This window comes from Medicago sativa, chromosome 6 (genome assembly GCF_051527215.1).
Source record: "Medicago sativa cultivar Bolivia chromosome 6, Bolivia_mono, whole genome shotgun sequence".
In the NCBI taxonomy this organism is placed as follows: domain Eukaryota; kingdom Viridiplantae; phylum Streptophyta; class Magnoliopsida; order Fabales; family Fabaceae; genus Medicago; species Medicago sativa.
The window spans coordinates 38,829,467-38,842,665 of NC_140754.1; the positions used below are offsets into that span (position 1 = coordinate 38,829,467).

General features: G+C 32.7%; 3 protein-coding genes and 1 long non-coding RNA gene across 4 annotated transcripts; 3 read left to right on the forward strand and 1 right to left on the reverse strand.

Moving 5' to 3' along the window:
- The first annotated feature begins 265 nt into the window (after positions 1-265).
- LOC146915025 (uncharacterized) lies at positions 266-2,751 on the forward strand. Its single transcript, XR_015014467.1, has 3 exons — positions 266-441; positions 1,563-1,649; positions 2,529-2,751. It is a non-coding gene; the product is annotated as an uncharacterized LOC146915025 (long non-coding RNA).
- A 698-nt stretch (positions 2,752-3,449) lies between these two features.
- Positions 3,450-4,034, reverse strand: LOC146915026 (uncharacterized). Its single transcript, XM_085721206.1, has one exon. The coding sequence runs from the start codon at positions 4,032-4,034 to the stop codon at positions 3,450-3,452; it is 585 nt and encodes a 194-aa protein (XP_085577332.1).
- A 714-nt stretch (positions 4,035-4,748) lies between these two features.
- On the forward strand, positions 4,749-6,998 carry LOC146915027 (transcription factor bHLH19-like). Its single transcript, XM_085717593.1, has 4 exons — positions 4,749-4,933; positions 5,387-5,890; positions 6,019-6,387; positions 6,663-6,998. Exons 1-4 carry the CDS (start codon positions 4,871-4,873, stop codon positions 6,735-6,737), a joined length of 1,011 nt encoding a protein of 336 aa, XP_085573719.1. The 5' UTR covers positions 4,749-4,870; the 3' UTR covers positions 6,738-6,998.
- A 4,440-nt stretch (positions 6,999-11,438) lies between these two features.
- On the forward strand, positions 11,439-12,501 carry LOC146915028 (uncharacterized). The gene is made up of 2 exons (XM_085717592.1): positions 11,439-12,346; positions 12,381-12,501. The coding sequence occupies exons 1-2, from the start codon at positions 11,439-11,441 to the stop codon at positions 12,499-12,501; spliced, it is 1,029 nt and encodes a 342-aa protein (XP_085573718.1).
- The last annotated feature ends 698 nt before the right edge of the window (positions 12,502-13,199 follow it).

Below are 13,199 nucleotides of genomic sequence, written 5' to 3' on the forward strand. Positions count from 1 at the left end.
AGGAATTTACTAGTCATTGAGATGACGTTTTGGGAATTTAGGAATATTATACCTGTTGAGAAAAGTTCCTATAAGAAAATATTAGAGAATGAATAGTGATTTTTGAGTAAGGAGGTAATTCTAAGATGTTTGGGACCGGTTAGAAGTTCATCAGAGTTATATAGAACTTTATCAGTTACGTGTGCCTTAAACCGCGAGAACCGGGTTCGGTTTATTTCCAAAATCAAAACATTATATATAGGAGGTCTTACCACCTTTTTCTCATAAACCAAAATCACTTCTCTCTCCTCACTTCTCTCTCATTTCCGCAACTTTCCTCTACTCCACCGTTCCGGGGCCGTATCTTCTTCGTTCCTTGTCCGAATCGCGGAAACGAGATATCAAAACGAAGCCCTTGACGATCCCTATCTTCCCACATGTGATTCGCGGTCAATAGATGAGGTATTCCTCCCTGTTTTCCTCTTTTAAAATCACGGTTTTGATGTTTGTAAGGGTAAGAGTGTCGAGTTTTGGTTTTCTTGCATGATGTTATGTATTAATGTTGTTGGGTAAGTCCGTATGAGAATAGATCTTAAAGAAAATTTAAGATCGGATCATTTTAAAGTTTTGATGTTTTTGGAAAAGTGTTGAAATGTGAATTTTATTTTATATTTATGCTTTAGACGAATAAATAAGCTGATTCAACCGATTGGTTTTTTAAAATGTTGTCCAGACGAAAGTGCTGAACCGTTTAGGGGTATTTTCGTCATTTTTAAATTGTTGAAATGTGAAAATGAGCTAACAAATGGATTCGAGTCGTCGAGACGGTCGAAATGGACCTATGGTTCGCAACGTTTCGACAACGGATGAATTTATTATGATTTTCTGAAAATAATGTGTCTGAGCTGACGCTGAAATGACTGCTGACACTATCAGAGTTCGAATTTTTATGTTTGAACTGTTGAGTTGTGAAAATATTTTGTCTGTGAATTTGTGTTAGGTTGACTAAGCCAGAGGCTCTGGTATGCGATGTAAACACAAAGGAGACTTTGTTGAAAATTCGTCAGATTCATTTTGTCTTATTTTTGAGTGGTTTTGAAAAGAGGTTTCAAAACGGATAATATTTTGGGATTCACCTAAACATGAAAAGTATTTGTCAAATTGTGTGGAAAATCTTTAAGGTCTCTCAGAAGACTTAGAGTATTTGAGAAAATATTTTCTTGGGTGATTTCAAGGGAAAATACTATTTAAATTAGTCTCGTCGAAGTATTTGGAAGTGTTTTAGAAACACTGTTATTTTGAGATTTTGTCTTGAAAACAAAATGTTTTGTATAATTGAGTATTTGAAATAAAAGTTTCTGATGGGAAAGAGTTTCCCTAGACTCATTTTTGGCAAGTTTATGGTCATGATAAAACTTAAAGTATTTTCAAGGATTTTGAGACGAATGTCGTGGTGGAAAATATTTTATTTATGTTTTAGAAAATATTGAAGTTGATCGTATTTTCGAGAGTTGCTAAGGTTTCACCTAGAATGGGTAGAAAGCTGTAGAGCCGATATTTACCTAAGTTATTGTATCTATTAGGATACTTAGCTCGAGGGTTTAGAGACGTTCCTGATGTAGATGCTTACGAGTTGTAGAGCTGTACATTATAAGGAATGCTTTGCTCAGGTAAGGGGCACTTTCTTCAACATCATAGTTACTTAAATGCCTGGATGGTGTATGTGCTACTGTGAATATGATATGTTAAGTGAATGTGTTTGCCCAGTGTGGGATTTGTTTGCAATCAACTTAATTATGATATGTTGATGTGCGTTGCTTTCATATGATTTGTGAATAAATATATGAAATGCATGTTGATTCATGAAATGTTGTTTGATATGAATTGAAAGATAATATGTGAATTGCCAGTTGAGGCATGTTTTTATACTACATATGTTGAATGATGTATAAGAGTTGCATTTGCACATATTGAGTGGACAATATATGCTCATGCATTTCATGCTACGTGTTAGTCCGTTGGACGCACGGGTCTTAAAGTACGCGGTAGTTCGTGGAGACGCACGAACGCGCGGGGTGTGGACTGCCGTGAAGGAACCCACCTTAAATCTATGAGATTGGGTCTTATAATACGCGGTAGTTCGTGGAGACGCACGAATGCGCGGGGTGTGGACTGCCGTGAAGGAACCCACCTTAAATCTGGTCTTATAGTACGCGGTAGTCTGTGGAGACGCACGGACGCGCGGGGTGTGGACTGCCGTGAAGGAACCCACCTTAAATCTATGAGAATCATGATTTTCTTACCCTCTGCAGAGTGGATTATTCCGGAATCATTTGCATGTGATAGGCCAGTGGAGGTTGTATCACACATGTAGAGTCTGCATTTGCTAGGCTAATTGTGCATCATTATATTTTGTGTGAGGAATGTTTATGCTGATGTCATTTACCATGCTAGTATATATGCCTGCAGTATTTTTGTAATTATGTTGTTATTAGATCGTGACCCTTTACATTAATCCGTGGATCGGGCTTTGCCCCATATCCAAATAGGGAGTGTGCTTTGCGGGAATAGCAAAGGCTTTGGAGGTGTAGCAGTTTGGCGGCTTGATGCCATTGGTGGGATCTTGTACCATGTCCTCCCAGTTCAGAGTTAAGGATCAACTTAGATGTTTTACTTGTGGTGTCTTATGTTTATGTATTTTTACTTCTTTTGTTTGGGCACCGCTGTAAATGATATTACCATGGGAAATGAATACTCGAACACTAATTTATACTTTCGCAATGCATGATTTGATATTAAAAGCTCATTGCCTAATATTGTTTTATAAAATGTGACATTTGATTCAGATTGTATTGTTGGTAATGCTTTCAAAATGTTTTACTTACTCTGATTTTAAATTAAGACGATCCTGAATACTTTAGTGCATGGCATTGAGTTGTTTTAAAAAGAAAAAAAAATGCACTCTTGTTTTGAAAATCGGGGTGTTACATTTTGGGACAAAGAAAATGAGTTTTTTTTTGCTTATATTATGAGACGGAGGGAGTACTGTTAGAGTATCGGCGCCCTTATAACCGGCCCTAAACAAAAGTTAGTCAAAGAGGATTGATGTATTAGATCAAATAAAATACTCACTCTGATCATTTTTATAAGAGACAAATAGATCAACCAAAGTTGATGTATTTGATTCATGATTAAAACTAAATACATCAATTTTATTGACTTATTTGTTGACTCATTTATCTCATGTATCCTTGATCGTATTTATAAGCTAAAGTTCTTTTAAAAATTCATTTAATAACTGATATATGTGGAGTATATTATAATTCATATACATTTAATAATTGATCTATCTGGAGTATATTATAATTCAGATATATCAGTTATTAATGAACCTAAAAAAAATAAAGGTTGTTTATAAATGTGACTAGAGATAGTAAATTTAAAAAAAAAAAATTTTGAGGGAAACATGATTATAGCATTTCATTGATAATAAGAGTTTCAATACAATCAGGTATATCAAAATAAACGGCGGGACTAGCTAAAGATGTGGCTTCTCTTGCAAGAGCATGAGCAACCGCATTGGCTTGTCGCCTAACAAACTCCACCCTAGAGTTAGAAAATAAATTACTGAACAACGAACGACAGGATGAAATGATACAACCAGATTCGGACAAGTCGTTCTTGCTAGAAAGGAAGTCATCAGTTGTTAACTTCGAGTCTGTCTCAAAATCCACATTGTCAAACTGCATATCACTCAACCATTGTAGAGCAGAGTGCAACCCTAAAGCTTCACCCACATCCACCGGTACAGTACAAGGGTATGTAAAAGCTTTCGCCAGAACAAACGTATCTTCTGCATCCCGAACTGAAATACCAATACATGTACCATTGATGTGAGAAGAGAAGGCTGCATCGATGTTACATTTGTACCTACCTACCCCAGGGGGCTGCCACGTGATGCGATGTTGATGAGAGGAAGGAGCCGTTGTCACCTGATGTGTCGAACTAGACGCAAGAATTTCTGAAGCATTCGCTAGTTGCCAATCTTCAACCATGTTTAGGGCACGCTCAACAACCGTCGCACTTGTTTCTGTAACATCCTCCCAAACTCTGAGATTGCGGTGTTTCCATAGGCTCCATATTACAGATGACAGATGTTGTGTTAATTCAACAGACAAGTTCTCTAACAAATAAAATATAGAAGTCGTAGCGGAGTCAGTGATGGAGATTGCGTGTTGCACCGAGCTTCAAAGACCTGTTCTATTCCAAACCTCGATAGCAAAAGGACAAGCAAAGAAAACATGCATGAGATCTTCATAGTTAGAGGCACATCTAGCACAATTGGTCGGACAATGAACCCCTTTATCTAGCAAGCGGACACAGGTCAGCAAACAACCACAACACATATGCCAAATTAAATTCTTGACTTTCGGTGGCACCTTAAGATTCCAAACACCAGACCAATACCCCGGACGCCAATTATAAGAAGAGTCAATTAATTCTGATACACATAACCCGTTAATTAAGTAAAGAGGTTTTATAAATATATATAGAATTTGTTTTTAGTTTTTTTAAAAAATTACACCATTTTCTTATCAATTTTCCTTTTTTAATGATATAGTAGCACATTGACTTATTAAAAAACAAATATAGCACCCCTTAAAAAAAATATAGCATGTTTCCACTTGTGGGTAAATGATATAGCACACCCCTCAACAACAACAAAAGATAAAGCATGTAGCCAATAAATGATACATACCCCACACGTGCTTAAAATTTAGTCCTATAAAAGATCTAACAATGGAAACTCTAGTTCACCATTAATAGTACTAGCGTTCCTCTTTCTTGTTTTAAATTCAGTATACAAGTGTTACCCAATTTGAATGAGACAATGGAAGAAATCAACAACACAACAATGAACGTATCATCAACCAACAGCTGCTTATCTGATTTAGTAAGAAAATCAAAAGTTAAATTCACTCTTCTTAATTTTTAATTTTTATTTTTACTTTCGCACCTGTTTCCGAGCCACCAAAGGTAGACGACCAATCCGGCTCATGCGTAAAGGCATGTCCACTGGCCAAGCATTGTTCCCTCGGGAATCGAACCCGGTATTCCCGGGTACGTCCTTGGAAGGATCTCTTTACCACTGAAGCCCAAACAACTTGGTTAACTCTTCTTATTTTCTAAATCCACAAATGTTTTTTTATTATAAATTAATTTTTTAAAGATTTTCCAACGAGTGTCCTAAGAGCACTCATTAGTGATTTCTAATTAAAAAATTATTCTTTAAAAATGTCAAAAACTTTAACAAAAACTTAACTAAACAATGCCCTAACAAGAGCGCTTCATTAGCATTTCTCATTCTTTTAATTCATGAAATTTCCTTTTCCTTTTGTTTTTGCAGGAAATGGATGAATACAATTTATTTCCTGAGGAAAGCAACCTGAATTTCCTTGATACAGATGTGGTAGAGTTTCTCTCACATGACATAGGTAATGTATTCCAAGAACAAAACAAACAACAATGTTTCACTTCAGGGTGCACTCCCGCATCTCTTAGTAACTCATCAAGTTATGAAACAAATTTGAACTCTTTTGACTTTGATTTTGATAAGCCAAATATGGAGCTGAAAAAAATTGATCATAGCAACAAAATCAATGAAACCTTTTCACCAAAACTTTCTTCATCGCCATCTAAATCATCTTTTCAGTTTCAAATTCCATCTTTGGACAACACCCCAAATTCACCCACTACTAATTCCTCACAAAACTTGGAAACAAAAACCTCAGAGAGCAAAAGGTCTCGTACTCATCATGGTCAAGATCATATCATGGCTGAGAGAAAGAGAAGAGAGAAACTCACTCAGAACTTCATTGCTCTTGCGGCTCTTGTTCCTAACCTTAAGAAGGTACATTAAGTAATTCTCTCACTTACTTATTGATAATAAGATCATGTATTTTTCTTTTTATGAAATAATCTTGGTTACTCTATTTTGTGTCACACTACTCATTGATCCATTGTGTAACAATCTGTTAGGTGGACAAGTATTCTGTATTAGTTGAAACTATCAAATACTTAAAAGAGCTTAAAAAGCGTCTGAAAGTTTTCGAAGAACAAAATGAGAAAACAAAAATAGAGTCACCGATAGTCTTGACCAAACCAGGCCTCTGCAACGATGACAACCCCTCGTCATGTGATGAGAGAATTGATTGTGTTGTTGGTTTACCATTTCAAGTGGAAGCAAAAGTTTTAGGAAAACATATGTTGATTCGGATCCAATGTCAAGAGCACAGGGGCCTTCTAGTTAAAATTATGGTAGAGATTGAAAGGTTTCAACTATTTGTTATCAATAACAGTGTCTTACCTTTTGGAGATTCTATCCTCGACATTACTATTATTGCTCAGGTATATACCATCTCTATATCTACATTTAAATTGCCATTAACTTTATTTTTCACAATTTTTTAATTTTTGGTGCCATCACTATTACTATTATTATATTGACAAATATTTTTTAATTATTATTATAATTGTTATCATCTTATAGGAAATATTTTTATTCTAGGTTGCTTTCCATTATAATTGCTCAATATAATCATTTTGTTGTCTTTTTATTTTGGTGTTTTTTTATATTATTTACCACTGTATTTAATATTAATCTTAATTATTTTATTTTATAGTTGGGTGAAGGCTACAACATGAGCATCAAGGAACTTGTGAAGAACCTACGCATGACAGCATTGAAGTTTATGTGATCATAATAACATGAACATGAGCCGAGTTTTGTTGGCTGCCAGTAAAAAAAATATTTTCCTTACTGATGTACAATTTTTCAATAAATGTGTCTTTGGATTGCATCATTTTAAAATGTTATTTATTTATAATTTTCTTCTAGTGCTGAAACAAATATCTTTGTGAAGATGCAAATATCTGTTTAGTTTTTATTTTTTGGTTAAGATAGTACTATGTATGTTGGTCAAATAACAATAATCTTATTCAGTTATTCTTTATCGTCATTGTTTTGGTAATTCAAGTTAAGAAGGTCGATCTTTATTTAAACAGAAGATCACTATATCACTATATATATATATATATATATATATATATATATATATATATATATATATATATATATATATATATATATATATATATATATTGAGAAACCATTAAAAGGCTTGATCTGAGATGTTATAAACACATCGATTTTGTACTTCGATTTGCTATTGTTAAGAAGGACTTTCGGTCCTTCACATCGTAGTAAGTATTATGTGATAAGAGGAAATTATATAGGGTTTTTTGTCCATTTTCAAATTATTTTAGAGTTAAAGTAGTTTAAATGTATTTTATTCGAGTTTTCTACGGAACAAGATGTTTGACCCGTGTTATCGCACAAGTCTCCTAAAGTTTTAACATTTAATATTTAATTTGATATTAATATATTAATTTATATGATATAGGAGAAAGTTATTATGAAGGGTTTACTCAAGAAGAATCGTGAAAGTGTAACCAAAAAAAAAAAGAAGAATCGTGGAAGTTTGTCCTGTTTGAATCAAGTGCTCCATAGAATTATTGTATAAGAAATTGGCATCTAGTCTAGAAGAAAAAGCAAATCCATAATTGCGCTACAGTTCTAGAAGAATAACAACAACATATGGCTTTGGTTATCCCTTTATTAAGTAGTTCCTGCATTAATAAATTACATAACCATAATGATTATAGTTTTTACTATTTAGGTTGAAATATCTATCCAAATTGTCAACTTATAATAGTAAGTGATAATTACCTATTACCTAGGTAAATACCAAATTAGAATAGTAAAACAAATAATTTCACACATGTAATAGTGGTAAATTTAGTAGTATAAATACCACACTTTGGTTCATGTAAAAACACACCATTTTTGAGAAATCAAAACATATCATCCTACTTCTTTCTCTCTTGATTTCCTTAGTTTGATAAATCCTAGTGTTAAAGATTTGAAGTATTATAAATGAAAGTAGTATTTTATATCATCTTATTAGTTCACTAATATCATAAAATAAGTATTTAAATATTTAAATCTTTAACACATTATCAGCACGATCGTTTCTACCGGAAGTTTACACTACTGCTAGGCTCTGTTGTCAAACGCGGCCGCTCCCGGCGCTATCGCGGCGCAAAGCGGCCAAAATCAGCTTGCCGCGTCAGAACGCCACCGCGTAGCGCGTTTGTGAAAAGCGGGTTTCGCGGCCGCTTTTACGTGGAGCGGAGCGGGTCGATAGCGGGTCAAAGCGGCCGCTATTCCTGGTCGGATCACAAAACGAGTGGGAAAGAGAGCCAAAACGACTGTGTTTTGGTTTTTGGAGGTGGGTTCCTGTTAGATCTGAAGGAGAGAGACGACAGGAGGAAGAGGAAGGAGAAGGAAGAGGAAGGAGAAAACAGAACGACACCGTTTTGTATTGTGTTGATTTAAAAAAAATCATGTATTAGTCACGTGAATGCTGTACAGCTCACTTTCTCACTTTTTTTTTTTTTTTTGATAAAGCTCACTTTCTCACTTTAGTCACGTGAATCATGTAGTATTACCGTTTTTTAGGCACACAGTTGTAACCTACTATTATTTGTCATTTTGCTTTCTTATCCCTTATCAATTTTTTATTTTATTTAATTGAATCTTCTCTATTCATTTTTGTTTTTTATTTTCAATAATGATTAATAATTAATTATTAATGTGATTTAAAAAAGGCACACTCATATAATAATCATAATAATAATTTTTTTTTACAAGAATCGTAATAATAATTTGTATTACTAAATTAATAATAATAATAATAATACATGTTTTAAAGGAATAATAAATAATACATAGTGTAGTACATTGTTTTTAAATTATGGCAAGATATATTATTTGTCTTTTTTTTTGAACAAATATATTATTTGTCTTTATCAAAAAAAATATAGTAGACATATAATTTTTAAATTAATAAGTATATACAGTTAATTTGTTTCTTAAATACATTGTTTAAGGTATTTTAGTATTTTTTTTAGCATTATGGTATATAAGTATATTGTTTAAGTATATTATTTAAGGTATTTTAATATTTCTTTAAAAGAAATATTAAAATACCTTAAATAATATAAAAAATATTAATATGAATAATATTAAATATGAATAATATGAATAATATTAAATATGAATAATATTAATACTTGTGGCTTTTATTTCAAATTATGAATAATTCATAAATTTTGAGTAATTTTTAAGGTATTTTAATATATTTTTTGTATAGTATGGTGTTTTAATATTAAATATATTAATGTCCGCGTCATGTAATAGCCCCCGCGTCGCGCCCGCATACCGCGCCGCGTCAATTTTTGGGGTGGCCGCGCCGCGCCGCGTTTCCGCTTTGACAACTATGCTGCTAGGTATGTTATCTATACTCATCACTTTAATATCATTGCTTATTATTACTATGTATATCATTTATCTTTATCATCTTAAGATTATTATTATCTGCACTGGTTATAGAAAACTGACAATCCGTCAAGTGATTTATAACTAGAGTGGCTATTATTGTTATTATTACTTTACTTCTTATTATAGAAAACTGGCAACCCGTCAAGTGATTTATAATAAGTATGGATATTATTATTTTAAGTGGTGGTCTAAAACCTCATATATACTATATTATCACGAAAGATAATTTCGAGTAGTGATACTAACATTTATTCTTAATGGAGGTTTAAAACCTCATCTGTGTACTTAATGGAGGTCTAAAACCCCATCTAATCTAATTTTACTTTCATGCTTAATGGAGGTCTAAAGCCCCATCTAACTTTTATATTCAATGGAGGTCTAAAACCCCATCTAATCTAATTTTACTTTCATGCTTAATGGAGGTTTAAAACCCCATCTAACTCTTACATTCAATGGAGGTCTAAAACCCCATCTCACTTTTATATTTAATGGAGGTTTAAAATCCTATCTAACTTTTATATTTAATGGAGGTCTAAAACCGCATCTATAATTTTGATTCATGAGATATTATTAAAAATAAGTAAATAAAATTTAATGTGATTATCATATGTATTCATTCACCATACATGTTATCTTATAATTTTCTCTACTACTTATGTGTCCTAACAGTTAGATGATTTTTAACACTTAAAATATTTTTCTCATTATCCAACGTTAATGAACAGTAAAATCAACAGTCATGAACATTGATTTCAACGGTCATAAATAGTAAAATCAACGGTCATGAATAGTGAAATTAACGGTAACAGTAACGGTCATTTTTACAAAATTCACCCTATAAATACCTCACCTTCTTTCATAATTTTCACATCTCAAAATATTTACTCATACTTTCAAAATGACTAAAATCTTTCTTCTATGCATCACTCTACTTGTTGTTATTTTGTTCTTCATCACTTTCACCCATATTGAAGAATTAGGAAAAGATTTTGTAGGATTAGTTATAATTAGCGTTTTACCAATACTGGGCTTAGCTTGTGTGGTTACTTTTTGTTTTGGTAGAGACTTAGATTAAAATATTATCATGTTTTTGTAATCGTTGCTATTAAATAAAATGATATTTTTATTTTTGTCATAATATATACATTAAATGTTGATTATGCTCTTCTGTGCAGGCACGGATGCACGTTGTGCATATTGGGGTCACTTGACCCCACTTTGTGGTTTTTATTTCAACCAATAATAGTATAATTTGATATCTTGACCCCACTTTAAATTATATGTTGACCCCGCATAACCAAAGTAATACATTAAAGGTAAAACAATGTCATATATATAAATTAATTTTAAATTACATTTGTTAAAATAGTAGTATTACTCTCATACTTTCTACTGCATTTATAAAAAGTGGATTAGAGTTATCATCGTTTGCTAATATGGATTGAGAACAAAACATTGCCATTTAAGCTTTTTTTCAAACAATTGGCATTTCAGTTTTAACTCTAAAAAAATGATTGATTTTTCATTAATACTCTTAAAAGGATAAAAAGAAAATTAAGGTAGCCCATGGATTTATTTTAGATTGAATTTACGAATCCAAGTTTGAAATTGAATTTCTTTTTAAATTGTTTTGATGAAATATACTAGAAATTAGTAGAAAACATAGATGTTCGTTCTTTTGAATACTTTTCTAATTGAGATGAAAGGACTGATCTCTCAAGAAAGTTTCTGGATATTATAAAACTTCTTTTATCCGACGTTGTATTTACTTTTGAAGTTAGCATTACTAAAAAATAGCACAAGAAGTACTCAAACATTACTACTGTATGTGACGACTGCAATTGTCAAAAGTAGTTTCTTTGTTAATGATAATATTGTCATTATTTTATTGGTTATAAATTTGTATATTTTTTTATAAGTATTTATGATAAACAATATTGACCCCACTTATTGAAATTCCTGGATCCGTCACTGCTTCTGTGTTCTAGATATAATCATGTCGAATGTTAAGCACCAAATCAAAATCTTAAACATAACTGGAGACAACTACATAACTTGGAACAACAACTTAATTGAGTATCTTGCATGTGAGGGACTAGACAAAATCCTTGAAGGAAATGATTTGGGAGTTATCCCAGAGGAATTGGCAAAGAAAAAGTCGAAAGTAAATCGGATAATCAAGCACCACCTTGATGATGGATTACAAAAAGAGTACTCGAATGCAAAGGATCCCAAGATCTTGTGGGACAAGCTAAAGGCAAGATTTTGGCATCAGAGGAAAGTCTTACTGTCCTCGTTGATGGATCATTGGAACAAATTAAGGTTCCAAGATTATAAAAGTGTTGTTGCATATAACTCTGCCATGCACCAAATTATAGCACAATTAGAATTTTGTGGCGTAATTATAACTGAAGAGAAAAAGTTGGAGAAAATATTCTCAACTTTCCATGCATCTCAGATGTTGTTGCAACAACAATATAGAATGAGGGGATTTACAGAGTACTCTGATTTGGTTGCAGCCTTTCTAGTGGCAGAACAAAATAACGAGCTTCTCATAAAAAACCATCAATTACGTCCTACAGGAACAATGGCATATCCTGAAATAAATGCCACAACCTTTAATCAAGGGCATGGTGGTTATAGTCGCCAAAAAGGACGTGGTGCTCATGCTCGTTTTGGTGGTCGTGGTCGAGGCAGAAATCATGGTCGAAACCATTTTCGTGGTGGAGGCCGTGGACGAGGTTATATGAATTATAGGCCTCCCAAAAATGACCAAAGCAACAAAAATCATCACGGTAAGGGTAAATACATCCAAGAAGGTCCCTCTAGAAATAATGATGATCTTTGTTATAGATGCGGAAAGAAAGGTCATTGGTCTAAAGCATGTAGGACACCAGAGTATCTGTATAAAAGATACACCAAAGTATCTGTATAAAAGATACAAGGCATCTGTAGATGGAAAGGAAAAGGAAGTAAATTTTAATGAAATTGAACCCAAGGATGATACTACCTACCTTGAGGCTGCTGATTTCGTTGGAGGAGAAATTAATATGGATTAATTAATTACTTAAAATATATATATGTATTTGAATAATGTGTGTTGTGCTTGAATTACTTATATATTTTTAATATGTACTTAATTAAGAATTTGCATATTGCATGACTTGTGTAATACGTTATATTTTCATGGTCTAAATAAAATAATATTGTTAAATATGTTGTTTTGCTTTACTCTCTCTCTCTCTCTCTCTCTCTTTCTTTAATCTTATTTTTATTTCAAGAAGGTTAGAAATGGATCATGGCAAAGACATTTGCATTCCATACAGTGGAACTGCCCATACGATCCTCAAAAGTAAGAAATATTTCACCAAAATATTTCCTACTAAAGGTGTAATAAACACAATCTCAGGTCCTGCAGATTTAATGGAAGGAACAGGTAATGCTATGTTAATGTTACCAAATGGGACAAAGTTTGTCATTAATAATGCTCTATACTCTCCGAAATCAAATAGAAATTTGTTGAGTTTTAATGACATATATAGTCAAGGATATGATATGATACTGAAACTACAACCGAAAGTAATATGAAATACATTAATATTACTACTAATATTTTGGGAAAGAATAAAATTTTAGAAAAACTACCAAAATTGTCTTCTGGATTACATTATACATATATACATGAAATTGAATGTAATTTAGTGGTAAAAGAAGATCCCAAAACTATGACTTTATGGCATGACCGCTTAGGTCACCC

What these genes read in the sequence shown, in the direction of transcription:
- LOC146915026 (XM_085721206.1), bottom strand. Translation starts at nt 4,034, where the DNA reads ATGGTTGAAGATTGGCAACTAGCGAATGCTTCAGAAATTCTTGCGTCT.
- LOC146915027 (XM_085717593.1), top strand. Translation starts at nt 4,871, where the DNA reads ATGGAAGAAATCAACAACACAACAATGAACGTATCATCAACCAACAGC. An exon ending in ACAGCTGCTTATCTGATTTA is followed by an intron (nt 4,934 to 5,386) that starts GTAAGAAAATCA and finishes TTGTTTTTGCAG; the next exon opens with GAAATGGATGAATACAATTT. An exon ending in TTGTTCCTAACCTTAAGAAG is followed by an intron (nt 5,891 to 6,018) that starts GTACATTAAGTA and finishes ACAATCTGTTAG; the next exon opens with GTGGACAAGTATTCTGTATT.
- LOC146915028 (XM_085717592.1), top strand. Translation starts at nt 11,439, where the DNA reads ATGTCGAATGTTAAGCACCAAATCAAAATCTTAAACATAACTGGAGAC. An exon ending in TGTAGGACACCAGAGTATCT is followed by an intron (nt 12,347 to 12,380) that starts GTATAAAAGATA and finishes TCTGTATAAAAG; the next exon opens with ATACAAGGCATCTGTAGATG.